General features: G+C 41.8%; 2 protein-coding genes across 5 annotated transcripts; both read left to right on the top strand.

Annotated features, from left to right (window-relative positions):
- The first annotated feature begins 1,878 nt into the window (after positions 1-1,878).
- On the top strand, positions 1,879-3,933 carry LOC147137165 (claudin-11-like). Its single transcript, XM_086049446.1, has 3 exons — positions 1,879-2,110; positions 2,655-2,831; positions 3,238-3,933. Exons 1-3 carry the CDS (start codon positions 1,894-1,896, stop codon positions 3,516-3,518), a joined length of 675 nt encoding a protein of 224 aa, XP_085905572.1. The 5' UTR covers positions 1,879-1,893; the 3' UTR covers positions 3,519-3,933.
- On the top strand, positions 3,353-15,270 carry LOC147137164 (B-cell receptor CD22-like). Of its 4 annotated transcripts, none has more exons than XM_086049443.1 (15): positions 3,353-3,503; positions 5,330-5,403; positions 5,558-5,953; positions 6,864-7,136; positions 8,641-8,901; positions 9,083-9,346; positions 9,414-9,710; positions 10,349-10,636; positions 11,490-11,747; positions 12,015-12,302; positions 13,117-13,386; positions 13,843-13,881; positions 14,051-14,129; positions 14,224-14,272; positions 14,588-15,270. In XM_086049443.1, exons 2-15 carry the CDS (start codon positions 5,355-5,357, stop codon positions 14,717-14,719), a joined length of 2,943 nt encoding a protein of 980 aa, XP_085905569.1. In that variant the 5' UTR covers positions 3,353-3,503; positions 5,330-5,354; the 3' UTR covers positions 14,720-15,270. The 4 variants fall into 4 exon arrangements, with proteins under 4 accessions (XP_085905569.1, XP_085905567.1, XP_085905570.1 ...); XM_086049441.1 differs by lacking the exon at positions 3,353-3,503 and adding an exon at positions 4,838-4,996; XM_086049444.1 differs by lacking the exon at positions 3,353-3,503 and adding an exon at positions 4,999-5,121.
- The last annotated feature ends 1,577 nt before the right edge of the window (positions 15,271-16,847 follow it).

Below are 16,847 nucleotides of genomic sequence, written 5' to 3'. Positions count from 1 at the left end.
AAAAAAGTAAATATTGTTACATGTCTGAAAGATGGAAGCGGCCACTCTCTCTGGAGAAGAAAATGGGGTCCAAAGAGCCCGTGCTGTCCCATAGTCGGACAATATATCGGAAAGCACAGAACCCGATAAACTGTGTTAAAAAAAAACATGACAAGGCACATCCATTCGTCCAATCATCGAAGCACGTGACCACGTGTCCATAACGCATGGCTTTGTTTCGGCTTACTAATCATTTGGCATTCGGGAACAAGTCAACTATAAATGAAATCAATCCGAGATGTAAATGACAATATTAACACAGTCAATGTTGCCGGAATGAAAAGTTGCATGCTCACTTACATGATGACTCATCGAGTCACCACGTTTATTCGCACTTTTGTCACGAGGATTAGAAGAGCAGCCGGTAAACTCGCCAAGGGAGAGGGGGAAAAAAAACAACATTACCCAGTATGCCTTGCGATCTTATTTGCGATTGGTCGATGGAACGCTGACAGGACCTGCCCAATGGATTCTGATGTCCCGATGGTCGTGCGCCCACCTGCGTTCTTCTACAGCTCGACACCTGACAAGTGTCCACCACTTATCCACAAGGAAAAAGTGAGTATGTTCACTTTTTTAACATGTATTTATTTATCTATCACCACCACTGCTCAGCAGATTGACTAGCAATGTTCAAACTTTTTAAAATGATTATTATTATCATTATTATTTATAGCCAAATTAATACCACCACCACTGCTCAGTAGATTCACTAGCGATGCTCAAACTAAAAGATTTTTATTATTATTATAATTATGATGATTATTATTATGATTATGATGATGATGATGATTATTATTTAGAGCCAAATTAATAGCACCAACACTGCTGAGCAGATTGACTAGCAATGCTCAAACTTAAAAAAGCATTATTATGGGTGGGCCTGGGGGTCCACATTGACAGACTGCCCACCCACTGAGACGACTCATGAAAAAAATATATGCTTTTGAATTTTTAGTCAATTATTAATATATTTTTGAATTTTTATTTGGTTGTGCTTTTTTTTTTTTTTAATTAATATTCAGGCCAACCCTGATTTTTCAAGGCCTAACCCATTAGCCACATTCTGGCTCCGCCCCTGCCTGTTACCCAGGTGGAAACGCTGGTGCGGTTGCCTTTTTAAAAAAAAAAATTTTAATTACCTTAGCACTGTTATTTGTATTTTTTGGGAAAATGTACATTCTTCTTTAAATATATTTTAAATTATTTTCTGTGCATTGTATGTGTGTCTAAAACTATGAGTTTGCTTAGTAAATTTGTTTGGTTCAACAAAATTCACTTTGCCACAAGGCAAGTTAGGCAGCTCCTTGGCGCCATCTAGCGGCTTACTGCAGTTGATCGCGTTTTGAAAGTGCAGTTCATTTAATAAACTGCCGATCATACAAAATAATGAAGAAGAGCTTCTTTTTTTTCCTTTTGCATGCTATTTTTTTTGTACATAATAATTAAATATAATAACAACATCATCCAATGGTTGAAAGATTGAAGTCTAAAGGTTTTTATTTTGAACCACGAGTGTGTTTTAAGTTAATTGACACTTTAAATGGGGTTGTACTAATTTACGGAAGTACTGACCAGCATTGAATGTGGTAGGATGTGTTAATGTGACATAAAAACGTTTACCGTTCACCTTATTTGTTGATTTTTTTTTAAAATGATGACCAACACTGTGTATTTGTTTAAGTATTGATTTCTTTATTTACGTCATCTCCATTTGTAGTACATCTGACCCGGCCTGTCTTTTTTCTGTTTTGACCCACAGAATCATCGCCAGCCAAAACTGTACTTAGACCTCACCTTGACCTCATCAGATTTTTTTTTTTTTGGGGGGGGGGGGGGGGGCGGGATTTGAGCATGCTGGCCATTTTTCGTGAGATGCCGCTGCTCGTTGGCTCTGCGCTGGGCGTGGTGGGGATCATGCATGCCACGTTTACTCAATCCTGGGTTTATGCCTGCTATTCGTCATCCTGCAGCCTGGATCAGAACCCAGGGTTCACTGATGGCATATGGGGCTTTTGCCTGTATGACGCCGTCAGAGACATCGTTCATTTCTGCGACCAACCCCCCTATGGTAAAATAATGACAATCATAATTTTCGTTGATTTAAAAAAAACAAACAAAAAAAACCGTTTTATATATATATATATATATATATATATATATATATATATATATATATATATATATATATATATATATATACACACATGTACATAATTCAATTTATTTAATTTAATACGTTTATTTATATTTAAATATATTTTAACATTACATATTTAATTGTATACTTTTTAAATTTTTTTTTTACATATTTGCATATCACGTATATTTTTCTATCTATTGTCTATGGTCTATTGCCTAATTTCATAATATGATTTTACCCCAAAATATAAACTATATATTTCTATAATTTATGTTCCATTTCTGTTAAATGTTCACGTTTGGACTGATGAATTTTATGTATTTAGTTGTAGTCATTTGATTTTATATATCATTTGAGTGAAACTATTTTAATCTGATGCAACTGCTTTGTTCCTCACGTTTTTCCTTTATTGATATTGAAGTTTGGATGTTTCTTAGTTTTTTCTTTTTCCACTTCTTTTTCTGTTGTGCAGCCTACATTTGGGTGAGTCGACTCCTGATGATCCTGAGTTCCGTCTTGAGCCTGATGGCCTTGGTGACGGTCTCCCTGGCGACGGTCGCCTTTCACTGTCCGCATTGGCTGTGCACCCGCTTCCGCGCTTGGATGAACAAGTGCACTGTCACCGGTGGAGTCCTGCTGTTCGTGGCCGGTAAGCGTTTTTGTGACCTTTGGCCCAGCGGATGTTGACGCCAATTTTTCCTCCCTCAATATGTCTTTTCCTTAAATCCACAAATGACCGTTAAACTTTCCAATTAAAACCCCCAGGCATTTGAATAATTTGTGCAAAAAAATGGTAACATTTGGCTGATTATTATTGTTATTATCTATGTTTGAATGCCATTATATTTGTCTTATGTTTTAATGTGCTAATGTATCAAAAAAAAAAAAAAAGGAACATTTTTTGCTGATTTTGAAAGAGCTCATTTCAGCCAATGAATTCAGCCTGGGTTAGGTCCTACTTTATGCACCACAGCTAATGCTAACGCTAAATGGAACAATCGCCTGGCGATACCATGGCGTCATTTCACTATGTTTGTTCTTGCTCGTGGTCACAGGGCTGTGCGGGCTGATTGCCACCGTGTGGTTCCCTGTGGCTGTGTACAACGCCGCAGAGCAGATGAAGATCTGCTCCGGGCTGCGGCTCGGGTGGGCCGGCGTGGCCTTTTCACTTTTGGCCGTCGGCATCGCGACCGGCGTTGAGGCCCGGGAGCTGTTTCGCCTGCGCCAGGAAGAAGACAACGTCTCCTCTCCCCAAATCTGGGGGCCCATAGAGCTGGTTGGCATCTGCGCTACCGTGTCCGTCTCTTCCTACCAGACCCAGGTGACCGAACTCTGATGAGGTCACAGGTCATCTGTGATTTCCCTGGAAGTGTACTAGGGGAGATCTGGCCTTGGCACTCCTCCCCCGTGGACTCGCGGCAAATGTTATGAATCAAATATTGTTTGTTGTTTTCCGAATAAAATTTGCACAGTTGTTGAAAATGTCAAATCAAAAACCACCTGCGTTTATGGTTGTTAATTGTTTGTTTACGTCGATGACATTTTCTTCGATATTTGCATACATGACAGCGTATGGCGCAGGATAATATGGCCTAAGTCATATTTTGACAAAATTCGATTTTTTTGAAACGGGTTAAACATCTCCTCAGGATGCTGGCCACCTCTGGTAAAATCGGCTGCATCTTTAGTGAAACAGATCATTCAATTTTACGCCTGAAATGAAATTATCAATAAATATAAGATCATCAGAATGTGGTTCAGTTTTTCATGTTTTCGGAAAAAAACTGCAACAATGACGTTTGGCCATTATTTTTAAGAGGGTGACGATATATAGATGGAGAGATTGTTTGACATTGTTTGACAAGGCACAATTTTACGTTTTACGTTCACATATTCCCAAAATTGTTGGTATGTCTTGTTCTGATTTTCCATAATAATGTATTTCACTTTATTATCATCCACTGACTTTTATTTCCGGATTCAATGCTTGTTTTATGATTATGCCGGTGATGTCTGCTAATTTTAGTCAGAGACATTGACTGATCAGTTTTGCAATCCCGTTTTCTGAGTGTGGACCCGTGACGCTGGAAAAACGAGCTGCGATTGGTTGTTACAGAGAGCAACAGCGATGACGTCTTCAGTCAAACTCAAGAGGCAAAATGGCCGCCTTATTCATGATTGGACAATCAACTGCCCCCTCGTGGCTGAAGCCGGAGGGCAGCCATCTTACGTTGTCACGGTTACTGACAACATCTGCTAATTTTTCAAGAAATAATTTTGCCGCCGGCATTGTTAGTCCAATCACGTCTAAGTCCGTGCCTGAGATGGCCGAAAACTGTTTAATTGATATTCCACAAATATTAATAAGGATGCCGTGATTATAGCAGCGCATAGAACATGTTATTGTCGAGAACATTTTGCCTTGACCTCTTTAACGTAGACATTGCATGTTTTGTTGGATTTATTTCATCCCAAACCATTTCCTACATATTAATCAGAAAGAGATGAAATCACACCTGCCATTTAAAAAAACAGATGGTGGGAATTCTTATTTTAGTGATGGTGTCTCGTCGCAGACAGTTTTGCAAAATAGGCAACGCTTCAAAGGCTTGGTCTGGCCATGCCCACTTTGGGCCGAAACGGACATTGTGTCCCTGGTTTTGAAGTGACAAGGCTTTTTCTCCGGATGCACGTGCTGTGATGCAAAGGATGAAAGAGCAATGTTTTCCCTTCCAAATGCTGCATGCAAGTCGCGACAAGACGCAGAATGTGCCGATGTGCTCAGAGGTCAGGAAAAGATTGCCGAAGCTCCTGGTAACTATCTGGTTTTAACTATCGTCCAATTGTTTTTTTTTTCTCGACGCTATACTGTTATTCAATGTGTTCAGCGTGCCTTGTCATTGAGCAGCCGAAAGAAATGGCCGACTTAAAAGCGTCGAGTGAGTCATGGGCAGTATTGCTATTTTCATTCCAATGAAGAATTCAACCAACGCTTATTGAGTGTTCTTAAAAAGCAAAATTGCATCGTATTGTACTGTATCGTCTCATATTGTATTGCATTGTTATTTAAAAAGTACCGACTTCTTTGGAATTGAGATTTGTAGTGTTTGTGTGATTGTAATGGAACTGTGCATATGAATGTTTCAGAGAAGCGTGTTGGTGCAGTCGCAGAATGAAGCGGCACACATTGATTTTCCTTTTGTTGGTGTCTCTCCTGACAGGTAGTTTTCCCTCCCTCTCTCCTTAACATAATAATAATACTAATAATAATAATGATTAAAAAAAAAAAAAAAAAAAAAAAAAAAAATATATATATATATATATATATATATATATATATAGTACTGAAACTTAAATGTGCATTTTCTGCCACAGGTGCTCAATTTTTAGGCAGTCGCTTAGAAGTAACGACCCAAAGCCCTTCCATTAAAGAGGGCTCCTGCATTGAACTGACCCTAACGGTCAGCCCCTATCTCCATGTGACGCTTTCCAACTGGTTTTGGATAAAGGACGCATACTGGAGCACCCGGCAGAACAATTTTATTGGCGCTGTGATTGTCAGCTCCGACACAAATCGCTGGCCCGTCCACCCGGACTTTGCGGGCCGCACAAAAAGCCCCGACCCCCTACCTTCTCGATGGCGTGCCGGAACTTCACTGATGTTCTTGATGTGCAACGTCACGAAAAGTGACAGCGGCAAATACAGTTTTGTATATCAGGTGGCTGCAGATGAGAGCTGGGTAGAGGTTTCTGCTGTTGTCCGCGTGGAAGGTAAGTGGATGACATCTTACGTACATGGACACGCCCGTTGAAAAGTTTTGGATCACTATTTTAATGTGATGTACACTACAGTCCAGAATTTGGAGGGCACCTAGAATTGTCTTTATCTTTCAAATAAAATCCCACAACCCCAAAATGTTATTGAAATTGCAAACTAAAGCAAAAACGATGACGACAACAACAGCAACATGCTCCACTACCAACATGTAGCCGTAGCTCAGCAATTTCACTAACTCACAAACAAAGGCTGTTTTAAGGCGGAAGTCAACCCAAACATATTTTTTTTTTCAAGAATATGTTCCCAGCAGGCCCACTAGTTGAAACACGGCATTCGGATTAATTTTACGTTTGTGGAATATCAGTTAAGCAGCAATGCACTCTTTTTTAGCCATCTCTGGCGGCGGCCATTTTGTCTTCTGTGGACTGAAAATGACATCACAACTGCTCACAACGACCTAATCACGGCTGACCTGTTCTCTGAACCTGAGCCGTGATTGGTCGTTGTGAGCGGTTGTGATGTCATTTTCAGTCCACAGAAGACAAAATGGCCGCCGCCAGAGATGGCTAAAAATGAGTGGATTGACACTTATTCCACAAACGCAATATTTTTCAGAATGCCCTGTTTCAACTAGTGGGCTTTCATAGAACATATTCTTGAAAAAAATGTTTGCGTTGGCTTACCTTTAAAAAGGATCAAAATTTTTTTTTAAAAACTCATTCTCATATATCACTTTCATATTCTTAACATATTGAACAAATGGTGCCCACAACCACAAGCGTTCAAAAATGTCTGTCCTTGAGAATACACATTTCCAGAGCTAGTGCTGACACCATGTAAATAAATACATTGATGTCCACGACAAAGTTTTTAATTTCTACAACAAGCATTTCCACCTTGCAGACAATCCCTGCTCCATCGAACTGAAGCAACCGCCCACGTTGGAAGAAAACGCCGTTACGTATGCGATGTGCTTCACTAACGTCACTTGTCCCGTGACGCCGCAGCTATTGGGCCACAACCTGGCAACCCAGCTAAATGTACTGGGAAGTGCGAATCACATAACTGTGGGCAAATTTGATGCCATTTGGCGGAATGACGGCAAGAAGCTCGGGTGCGAGGAGAAGGGCAACACTGACAAGTATCTGAGGAAATACATCACCTTAAATATAACATGTAAGAAAACGTCTCCAGCGAATGGAAGTGTGACAGAAAGGTAAACATGATGCGGCCAATTAGGCGGTTAAGCTCATGAAAAGTTAAGGAGTCTAGAATCTGAAATACAAAAGTAAAAAGGCGTTTTTACTGTTAGTAATACTCAAAGGCGTAATTTCATACCTTGTCGATATGAAAATAAACATGTTTTGCCTTTTTAAAACCAAGAGCTAGGTGAAAAAAATGTGGAAAAGCAGGTTTTTTTTTTTCCAGATGAAAAACTGATCATTTGGCACGGCAGAAGCTGTTATTCAAGATTGTAAACGAATCATTCTGGATCCGACAACTCTTCATAAACCTTTAGGATTATGTTATCATCGGTACTCCGCAGGGTTATTATATGGCAAGGCAGCTTTATTTATATAGCACATGTAATACACGAGGGAAGTCAAATGTACCTCACATAGTTCAAAGTACAACATTTAAAAGCATTTACAAAAAAAGACCAAAAACATTTTAAAAGGTGGAGAAATAAAATGTAGCTCACTAAAATGATTATTAGAACATCCAGTGCAAGAAAAATAGTTTGGAAAAATGGATTGTAAAAATGCTTTAAAGCGGAGTCTTTTTCAAGAATATGTTCCCAGCAGGCCCGCTGGTTGAAACCCGGCATTCGGATTAATTTTGCGTTTGTGGAATATCATTTAAGCAGCCAAAATGCACTCGTTTTTTGCCATTTCTGAGGGCGGCCATTTTGTCTACTGTGGACTGAAAATGACATCACAACTGCTCACAACGACCAATCACGGCTGACCTGTTTTCTGAATCTGAGCCGTCATTGGTCGTTGTGAACAGTTGTGATGTCATTTTCAGTCCACAGAGGACAAAATGGCCGCCCCCGGAGATGGCTAAAACTAGTGCATTTGGCTGCTTAACTTATTAAAAAATATATATGTTTTGGGTTGACCGCTTTAAAAGACAAAAGAATACAATCTTTGATAGTTTATGATTTTTCATAATAGTTTTGAGTTTTGTTTTTTCTAATTTTGAGTTTTTAGAGCGGTGTCATCAATTAAAATACAATTTACACACGACTGAACTTTTTTTGTGCACAGCTGGACAATAATACCTAAATGCTATAGTTTCTCGTATGATAACGTGCATAGAGCATTTTTTTTATATAATTATAGTTTTATAAATGTAAAATGTCATATCAATTTTCTAAAAGCACTCTGGTGTGCATTTATTTTGAACATTTTTCAATGTGAGTTTAATTCGTTAGTTATTGTTTACTATCATAACCCACTATCATAACCCACATCTGCGATATAGCGGAGGCATCATAGACAGTCGTGGCGACTTTTTAAGTTCGTCTGAAAATGTTTTTAGGATAATATGCCGCCATGCCGAGATCAAGCCGCCAAACTGGTGGCGGATCCAGAAAGCCCTCGTCGGGAGACTTCATTTGTCGTCTGACTCGATGGGGGTTTTCGGGAGCCCGATTAATTGATTTTCCCCATTTCAGACGGCCCCAAAAGAGTCGGCGTAAGCTTCCCCGAAGGCGTCACGTACTTCCGAGAAGGAGACGACATGACGCTGGTCTGCACCGGCAATGGAAATCCCGCCCCCACCTTTAAGTGGTTCAGAAATGACGACAGCGAGCCGCTGGTGAAATGGTCCCGTTTGACTGTTCGGTCCGTAGGAATCCAGCACAACGGAAAGTATAAGTGTGTTGTCACAAACGACATAGGGGAGGAGTCGGCTATTGTGTACATGGACATCAAATGTAAGTCACGCATGTGCTACACACAATAAGAATGTCCATTCACATACAACAGGTTCCGACGTTAATGGTGGCCCGATGGGCCCTGGGCCTGCGTGGCGCTTACTTTAGAAACGGGCTAGTTCATTCAGACGTCCTCAGGGAACTTTTGGACAAAGGGGACCGAACGCAAATGTCTTTTCAGACCCTCCGGCTGTCGAGCTCCGTTCTTCCCAGACCAAGTTCATGGAGGGCCAGGCCATGACCTTGTCGTGTGAGGTGAAGAGAGCCAACCCCTGGCCCGACAGCTTTGCGTGGCACAAAGACGGCAAACTGGTGGCGTCCCGGCAAGAGTATACGGTGTTGTCGATGCAGCCCGAGCACATGGGACGGTACACGTGCGTCGCCTTCAACGCGGCCTTCGAGGACATGAGAGCCACATCGGCCGAGCGTCTCGTTGAAGTGGAATGTGAGTCTCGAGCGTCTATGGGAGCCGTCGGCCGGCCTGCGCTTGACGCCTCTCTTCCGCTTTGCAGACCGGCCGCGGGAAACCAGCCTCTCCAGGGTGGCTTCCAGCAGCCCCGTGGTCAAAAAGGGCGAAATGGCCCTGTTGCGGTGCGCCGCCGACGCCAACCCCAAGCCCGGGCGCATCGAGTACGCCTGGTCGCGGCTCAGCCACGGCGGCCGCTCGTGGGATATGTTGTCCGGTGAGAACGAGAACTTCCTGATGGTGCGCGACGCGCGGCCGGGCGACCGCGTGTGCTACAGGTGCCGCGTCATCAACAAAGTAGGCGTCGGCGAGGACAGCGACCCGCTGTGCATCAAAGCCGCCAGTGAGTCGCTAAAGTCGTTCCCTGTCAGCCATTTTCAGACCCTCCTTTATCCTTCCACGTCTCCCAAAAATAGAAACGCAAATATGTACCTGGGGTTGAATGTCTGGATTCTTCAAAACAAAAACAAAAAAATGTTCCCGGTTGGAATGAGCTCGGCATGGACCGATTACCGGTTTGATTGTTGAGCGTGGTTTTCAAAGTCAAGATTTCATTTACCACTAAAATAGTCAGCCACCGGTAATAAACTTTTCACTCGTTTTTTGAGTGCACTTGGAAGTAGAAGCTAGTTATTTTATTCATTTTTTTTTTCATTAATAAACTAAATTGATTTTCTGATTGGCTCATTCACTGCCATTGACGAATTCATTTGTCTTTCAAAGGCCAGCCTTTCAATCCCAGGAATTTTATTTTATTTTTTTTTCAAACGTTAGGCTAAATGTCTGTCAGTTAATCTGATAGTATAATCATTTAATTCTACCAAATGTCAGAATGAGTATCGGCTTAAGAAAATCCCATATGGGTCTGGAAACAACTGTGTGTACATATAAACAGGCTGGCAGATACTAGTAATCCATTTTTTGTGGGGAGGGATTTATCCCTAAACATATTGGTAATTTATTTATTTTTTGCCCTCCAAGGCCGTCCGACAAAGCTGCATTTGTCCATGCCTGGCAAGGTCACTGAAGACGACCCGGTCTACGTGCGGTGCTCGGCAGAAAGCCTGCCGCTCGCCAACCTCACCTTGACCAGGACGCCCGGCGACGAGACATCCGTGTGGTCCGTCGCTACCGAACTTGCCAGGACGGCGCAAAACGACGTCCTGTTCTACAACTTCACGGCCACCTGGGAAGACGGCGGCGTTTACACCTGTGAGGCCGCCAATAGTGAAGGAAGAGGAATCACACGGAAGATTTTGGAAGTCACGTGTAAGTCATTGTTTACTCATGAAACAAGCCAGTGGATGGAAACAAGGCTCATTTAGAGCGGATGGTATTTATACTGTGTGATGTATTTACCGGTGGACTAAAAAAACGTATCCAAGCATGGCATTTATTTGACGTACTGATGATTAAGTGGTTCGTCATCACAAGCGATGGCTGTGAAGAATATCGTGACTGAAAACAATTGAACATTTAAGACGGCAATCAACTCAAACATTTTTTTTCAAGAATATCTTCTATGCATGCGTTCATCCTGCTTTTTTAATTTTTTTTTTTTTTTTTTTAAATTATGGAGCTTCAGTCAATATTTAAAGCGGAAGTCAACCCAAACATATTTTAGAAAAAAATATGTTCCCAGCAGGCCCACTAGTTGAAACACGGCATTCTGATTAATTTCACGTTTGTGGAATATAAGTTAAGCAGCAAAATGCACCTGTTTTTAGCCATCCCCGGGGGCGGCCATTTTGTCTACTGTGGACTGAAAATGACATCACAACGGCTAACAACGACCAATCACGGCTGACCTGTTTTCTCAATTTGAGCCGTGATTGGTCGTTGTGAGCAGTTGTGATGTCATTTTCACTCGACAGAAGTGACAAAATGGCCGCCCCCGGTGATGGCGAAAAACGAGTGCATTTTGCTGCTTAACTTATATCCCGCAAACGCAAAATTAATCAGAATGCCGTGTTTCAACTAGTGGGCCTGCTGGGAATAATACAAACAAATGAGAACATGTGCAGTGTCACTGCATCTCTTAGTGTTCAGGTGGTCTTAACAGCCTATTTGTAGAATTATTTGGTGGCGTTGAATTTGGTCATTTTCTCATCCTCCTTGTCAGATGCTCCCAAAGGCGTGGCGGTCAAAGCTAGGCCGTCCCTGGCGCTGGCCCAAAGCACGGCGTTGACGCTGCAGTGCGTCGCCGACTCGAACCCGCCCGTCGAGTCCGTGATATGGTGGAAGGCGGATCAAAATGTGTCCGAGGGACAAGCCTTAACCGTGGCGTCCGTCGCCCTCGCCGACGCCGGAATCTACGCTTGCACGGCCGCCAACGGGCTGGGCTCGGCCAGGTCACCCCCGGTAAAGGTCAAGGTCCACAGTGAGTTCAATGTTGACGTTGCGAAGAAGGAAATAATGCAAAAAGTCCTTCCATACAATTTTTAGAGATAAGTACACATCTTTGTAGTTATGTTTGTTTTATAAATCAAATGTAAATATTTGAGACAATGCCCCCAAATCAGATGGATATGTTATGTTTATAAAATGTTGACATTTGAAACCTTTGAAATTGTTCATGAAAGGAATCTTATGGACATTGCATACAGATATTTGACACTGTCATTCAACCGTCGTATTTTTCCCCAAGACGGTCCGTCCGACCCGGTGCTGTCCATGGCTGCCAAGGTGACTGAAGGCGAGCTGGTCTCCATGCTGTGCTCGGTGGAAAGCGACCCGCTCTCCAGCCTCACCCTGACCAGGGTGTCCGACGACCGGTCGCCCGTGTGGCTTGGCGCTAGTTCCCATGCCAACGCGCTCCAAAACAACAGGCTGTCCCACACCTTCAACGCCGCCTGGGCAGACGGCGGCGTTTACGCCTGCGAGGCCGACAATGGCTTCGGAAGACGAAGCACCCGACGGACTTTGAAAGTCACGTGTAGGTCATTGCTTACTCTTTAAACAACACCGTCTTAAGAAACGGCTCGGGCTTAAGTGAGGTATGGTGTCAATTATTTTGGAGGTTATTTGTGACAGTGGTGATTACGTTTTGTGTGTTGTGAAAATTAAATGATAATAAAAGTAGTAATAATTAAACAAGATAACAATTTTGGGAGTAAAAACTTGATTTATTGAGGCGCGGCGTCAATTACAGTGGAGGCTCCTATTTGAGGTAGTGGCGACAAAATGTAAAAAAGTATATCGTGAGTGGTGGTCTAAACACCTTGTGCTCTATCATCCCTTCCATGAAAAAAAAGGCGGCAGTTGTGATCCATTGAGGCACGGCATTAATTTGACGGAGGCCTCTACTTGAAGAAATGTTGTTTTGAGGACTTTATTTTTCACACTGTTTAGGAGCAGTGTTGTGAAAAAATAATGTGTCTAGATGCGTGGGGCCCACTGTTTGAGGACGTCCTGATTAGGGCCTACAGTTTTGTGCTTTTACGAGCAGTGTGTGAAAATACATCACGTAACAATTCAACACCCTGTAGCATGCAAAGTTGTCATAATACATTACAAAAACAAATGCGGATTTCATTGAGGCCAGGCATCTATTTGAGCGCCTTGAGGAAAAATGCTCTTTATGTATGTAGTCATGAGGCATGTGAAGAGTAGTCTCTACACTTTAACATTGTGCAGTATGAACACGATTAAATGAGGCACCCCATTGATTTGAGCGGAGGCAAATATTCCAGGCGCCGCAAATTTAATTTTTGCCCCGGACACCATTCCTATTGTCGTTTCTACGTCAGATTCTCCCAAGAACGCGGTGGTGACAGCTAATCCTTCTCCGGAGATGGCCGAAAATGACAACTTGATGCTGAAGTGCAACGCCGACTCGTACCCGCCTGTCGAGTCGGTGATGTGGTGGAAGGTGAACAGCCCGTGGTCCCAAAACTTGACCGGCAATGGAACGTTGACCATAACGTCCCTCACGCCCGCCGACGCCGGCCTCTACGGCTGCACGGCCATCAACGAGCTGGGCTCGGTGAGGTCATCCCCGGTGGAGGTCAAGGTCCTGAGTGAGTTTCAATGTCGAAAAGTAACGCAGGACAACCTTACGGCGAAGCAAACATACTTTGTATTTTTAAATACAAATAGTTTGTTTGTAGCCATAAAGACAAGTAAGCAGGCTTATCAGATCGAAATATTTAGGCTATATAGTTGCCTTTGTTTGATGAAAAAAACTGATGTAAAAATAATTAAAGAAATCAATAAAATAATTGGGCTTATATTTCCATTGGCAGTATTAAATAAATTGAAAATTAGTTGAAAATATTTTATAATTCCACGGATGCATAACCCTGCTTGGAGTTCCAAATTCAATGTACTTAAATGTAAAAAAACAATTATGACATACACATTAGTTAAAATGTGTTCCTTTTTTTACTTTTTTTTAAGTTACATAGTGGTGTTCTTATTAATCATAATGTATTAAATCCTTTGTTTTAATAGAATTTAACTTTTTTTTTTTTTAGACGTTCTCAAAGCCACGGAGATAAGAACATTCAACACAGGTGGGTAGAGTACGAGTCGAAAATGGTACTCAAGTCTCTTCTTACTTTACATAACGTGATGAGTTTTAACGATGGGAGACGAGGGGGCTCAAAAAAATCCATCTCGGGCACGCTCGACTCGTAAGTCTCGGTACCACCGTTCCTAATGGTCAGTCTGTTGTCCCCGCAGATTGGTTCCTGAAGTTTATCTTCGCTCCGGTTTGTGTGATCTTGGTCGTGACTACTATTTTCATCTGCTGGTTCAGAGTGTGAGTCTCAAACGTGGACGTTATCGTGATTGGTAGATATCAAACATGGCCTAACATTGTATGTGTGGCCCTTTTTTTTTTTCCCCTTCCGCAGAGCTAAAAAATCCAGTTACAGCAGGTGCGCCATTTTCTCTGCTGGAAAGGTGAGTCATTCAACAGCCATTCAACGTAAGATGACTTACGTGACTATTAAGCACCAATTTAAAAAAAAATGGATTAAATTTTTTTTTTGCAGAAATATGTTAGTCCAAACTGGAATTGCACTGAAAAAAGAAAACACTAGATCAACTTCATAATAAAGAAGTCATCCGTCAGTCAATATTTAGGCTTTGATCAATTTATAGAATATAATATATAGTCTATGTGCGTACATATATGTATTTATATGTATGTAAGTATATCTGAACAAATGTACTCTATGAAATATTTCCGACACTTAACACAGTGTGTTCTTCTAGACGAGAAGCGAGAGCATGAGCAAGGACGACGCGGTGCCCCTGAGCTACGCTCAGGTCCACTTCTGGCGCCAGCGGCCGTGCGAGTGGGCCGAAGACGACAGCGACAACAAACATTTAGGCTTCTCAATCTGATTGCTCACTTTTAGTTTGGTACACCTGCACTATCCTACCTTACATGCCTTTACAAACAATGTTCGACTTTATACGATGATTGTTCCACTCTGCTGTCGTCAAGGCTACCGTGACTTGCAAACAAATGTGGAAAAAAAAAGGTTTCATGTTTTTGTCCCACCGGTGTAAATAACGAATGTGAGGTTCGCGCATTAAGTATGACTTTTGTCACAAGACCTTCTGCCAAACAAACGTTTGTATCATTCATCCATCCGTCCATTATCCGATCCGTTTATCCTCACGAGGGTCGCAGGCGTGCTGGAGCCTATCCCAGCTATCTTTGGGCAGCAGGCGGAGTACACCCTGAATTGATAGAAGTATGTGGATCTCACATTGCATGTGTGTTTTCTTTTAACATTTTAAGACATCACCAGCTTTCTAATAAAACAAACTGCCAACTCTAGAAAGAGAAGTCACATTCAGTAAGAGTTTTTTGGTTTAATACTTTATGACAAAATAAAACAAGAGTCCATAAAATAAAATAAAAAGACAAAAGAGTTTGGGAATACTGACTTGTGTGCTTAAGCGAGTTGACTTCAAAAAAATGCTAAACTGCCATACGCCGCCACAAATGCAAATATAGGTAGCAAATGGAATTGACGTAAACAAGTAAAACAACAAGAATTAACTTGTGTTTTTGATTTGACACTTTCGACATTTGTGCACTTTCTAGTTGGAAAACAACAAACCAAAAAGTTTATTAATATGTGTCAGTCCACGGGGGCGAGTCTGTAGGCCAGAACCTCCCTCCAACCCCAGGACACTTTCAAGGAAAAAAAAAAAAATCACAGATGACCAGTGATGTCATCAGACAGCGACGTTCTCGGCCCAGCTGGAAGAGACAGACATGGCAGCCGCTGCATCAACCGGATCTGTGGCCACCTCGTGTTGCAAAAATAGACGGAGATGCTGGTACGGGCAGGACACCGCCCAGAAACCAAGACGGGTCAGGATATGTGCCGGCAGCATGAATAGAGCACGCCAAACAAACACAAGGCCAGTTCGTAGCGCCGCCAGCAGGGAGCGCAATAGTCCAGCAGTTTTTCTTTTTCAACTGAGGAGGCAATCTCCAGGCTTCTTGTAAAGTCACATGTGCGTTTTTAAAAATAGCTTTTTTGGGGAGTTGAATCCTAGTGGAGGGTCAAATGTTCACCGGTACATTTTTTGGGTTCTTGATCATTTTTCCAAGTACTCCAACCTGTCATTGATGTTTGACCAAATGAAGGCTATGTTGATCAAAATGTGAAATTTCTTTGACGTTGCCAAAAAATCTATTGGGTTTATAAATACATTTAGTAGGTTGATGAAAGTAAATGTTAATTGAAGACTAACGTGTTTGAGGTTAAGATAATTAGTCTGAATGTCTTAGATGTTTGGGTTAGGTTCACATCTTTGATGTATTTAACTGGCTAAAAGATGATGTCACTGTCTTTGATGTTTACAAAACATACCCGTTTGTTTCACCGATTAGACTTTTACCAAAACATGTGCGTCAGGTTCATTAAAGGCTTTTCTATTTAAAAAAAAGGAATACTAATACTTCAAAGATGAAATGGTCTTTGATGTTTGCAAAAATGCTTGAGGTTAATAAAGACTCGTCTTTACTCACGAAAACAAATCCTATAGGTACAAATATTACATACGTTAATGCATTAAAAACTAAATTCTCTCCTGCGTTTACAAAAACAGGCACATGATCTTAACCACAGACTACGGTTGTCCTTGATGACAAAAAAATACATGTTAAGATTAGTCAAGAGTTTTTTTTTCCCCCAAAAAACGCCTTACTCTATGGTAGTTTTCTTCCCCAAAAACGCCTTACAATACATGGTTGTTTTTTTTCACCAAAAAACGCCTTCCTATACATGGTAGTTTTTTTCCCCCCAAAAACGCCTTACTATATACATGGTCGTTTTTTTCCCCCAAAAAACGCCTTACTATACATGGTCGTTTACGTCCTCCTCATCCTCCTTGTTAATCAGCAAATGCGACCATTTTGAAAAAGTAGCCGCCAAGGCCCGCACGTGTCAATCACACCGGCGGCATGTGACTCATCCCATGTGGCTGCCAATCAATCTTCCTCTTGCCA

Source organism: Filicampus tigris, chromosome 13 (assembly GCF_054856515.1).
Source record: "Filicampus tigris isolate MCC_2025a chromosome 13, RoL_Ftig_1.0, whole genome shotgun sequence".
Classification (NCBI taxonomy): Eukaryota; Metazoa; Chordata; class Actinopteri; order Syngnathiformes; family Syngnathidae; genus Filicampus; species Filicampus tigris.
This window is presented reverse-complemented; position numbering and strand designations above follow the sequence as displayed.

Excerpts from the sequence above, each read along its gene's own strand:
- LOC147137164 (XM_086049443.1), top strand. The coding sequence starts at position 5,355 with ATGAAGCGGCACACATTGATTTTCCTTTTGTTGGTGTCTCTCCTGACA. Across the intron at positions 7,137-8,640 it reads CATCACCTTAAATATAACAT|ACGGCCCCAAAAGAGTCGGC; the intron begins GTAAGAAAACGT and ends TCCCCATTTCAG. Across the intron at positions 11,748-12,014 it reads GGTAAAGGTCAAGGTCCACA|ACGGTCCGTCCGACCCGGTG; the intron begins GTGAGTTCAATG and ends TTTTTCCCCAAG.
- LOC147137165 (XM_086049446.1), top strand. The coding sequence starts at position 1,894 with ATGCTGGCCATTTTTCGTGAGATGCCGCTGCTCGTTGGCTCTGCGCTG. Across the intron at positions 2,111-2,654 it reads CTGCGACCAACCCCCCTATG|CCTACATTTGGGTGAGTCGA; the intron begins GTAAAATAATGA and ends TCTGTTGTGCAG. Across the intron at positions 2,832-3,237 it reads AGTCCTGCTGTTCGTGGCCG|GGCTGTGCGGGCTGATTGCC; the intron begins GTAAGCGTTTTT and ends TCGTGGTCACAG.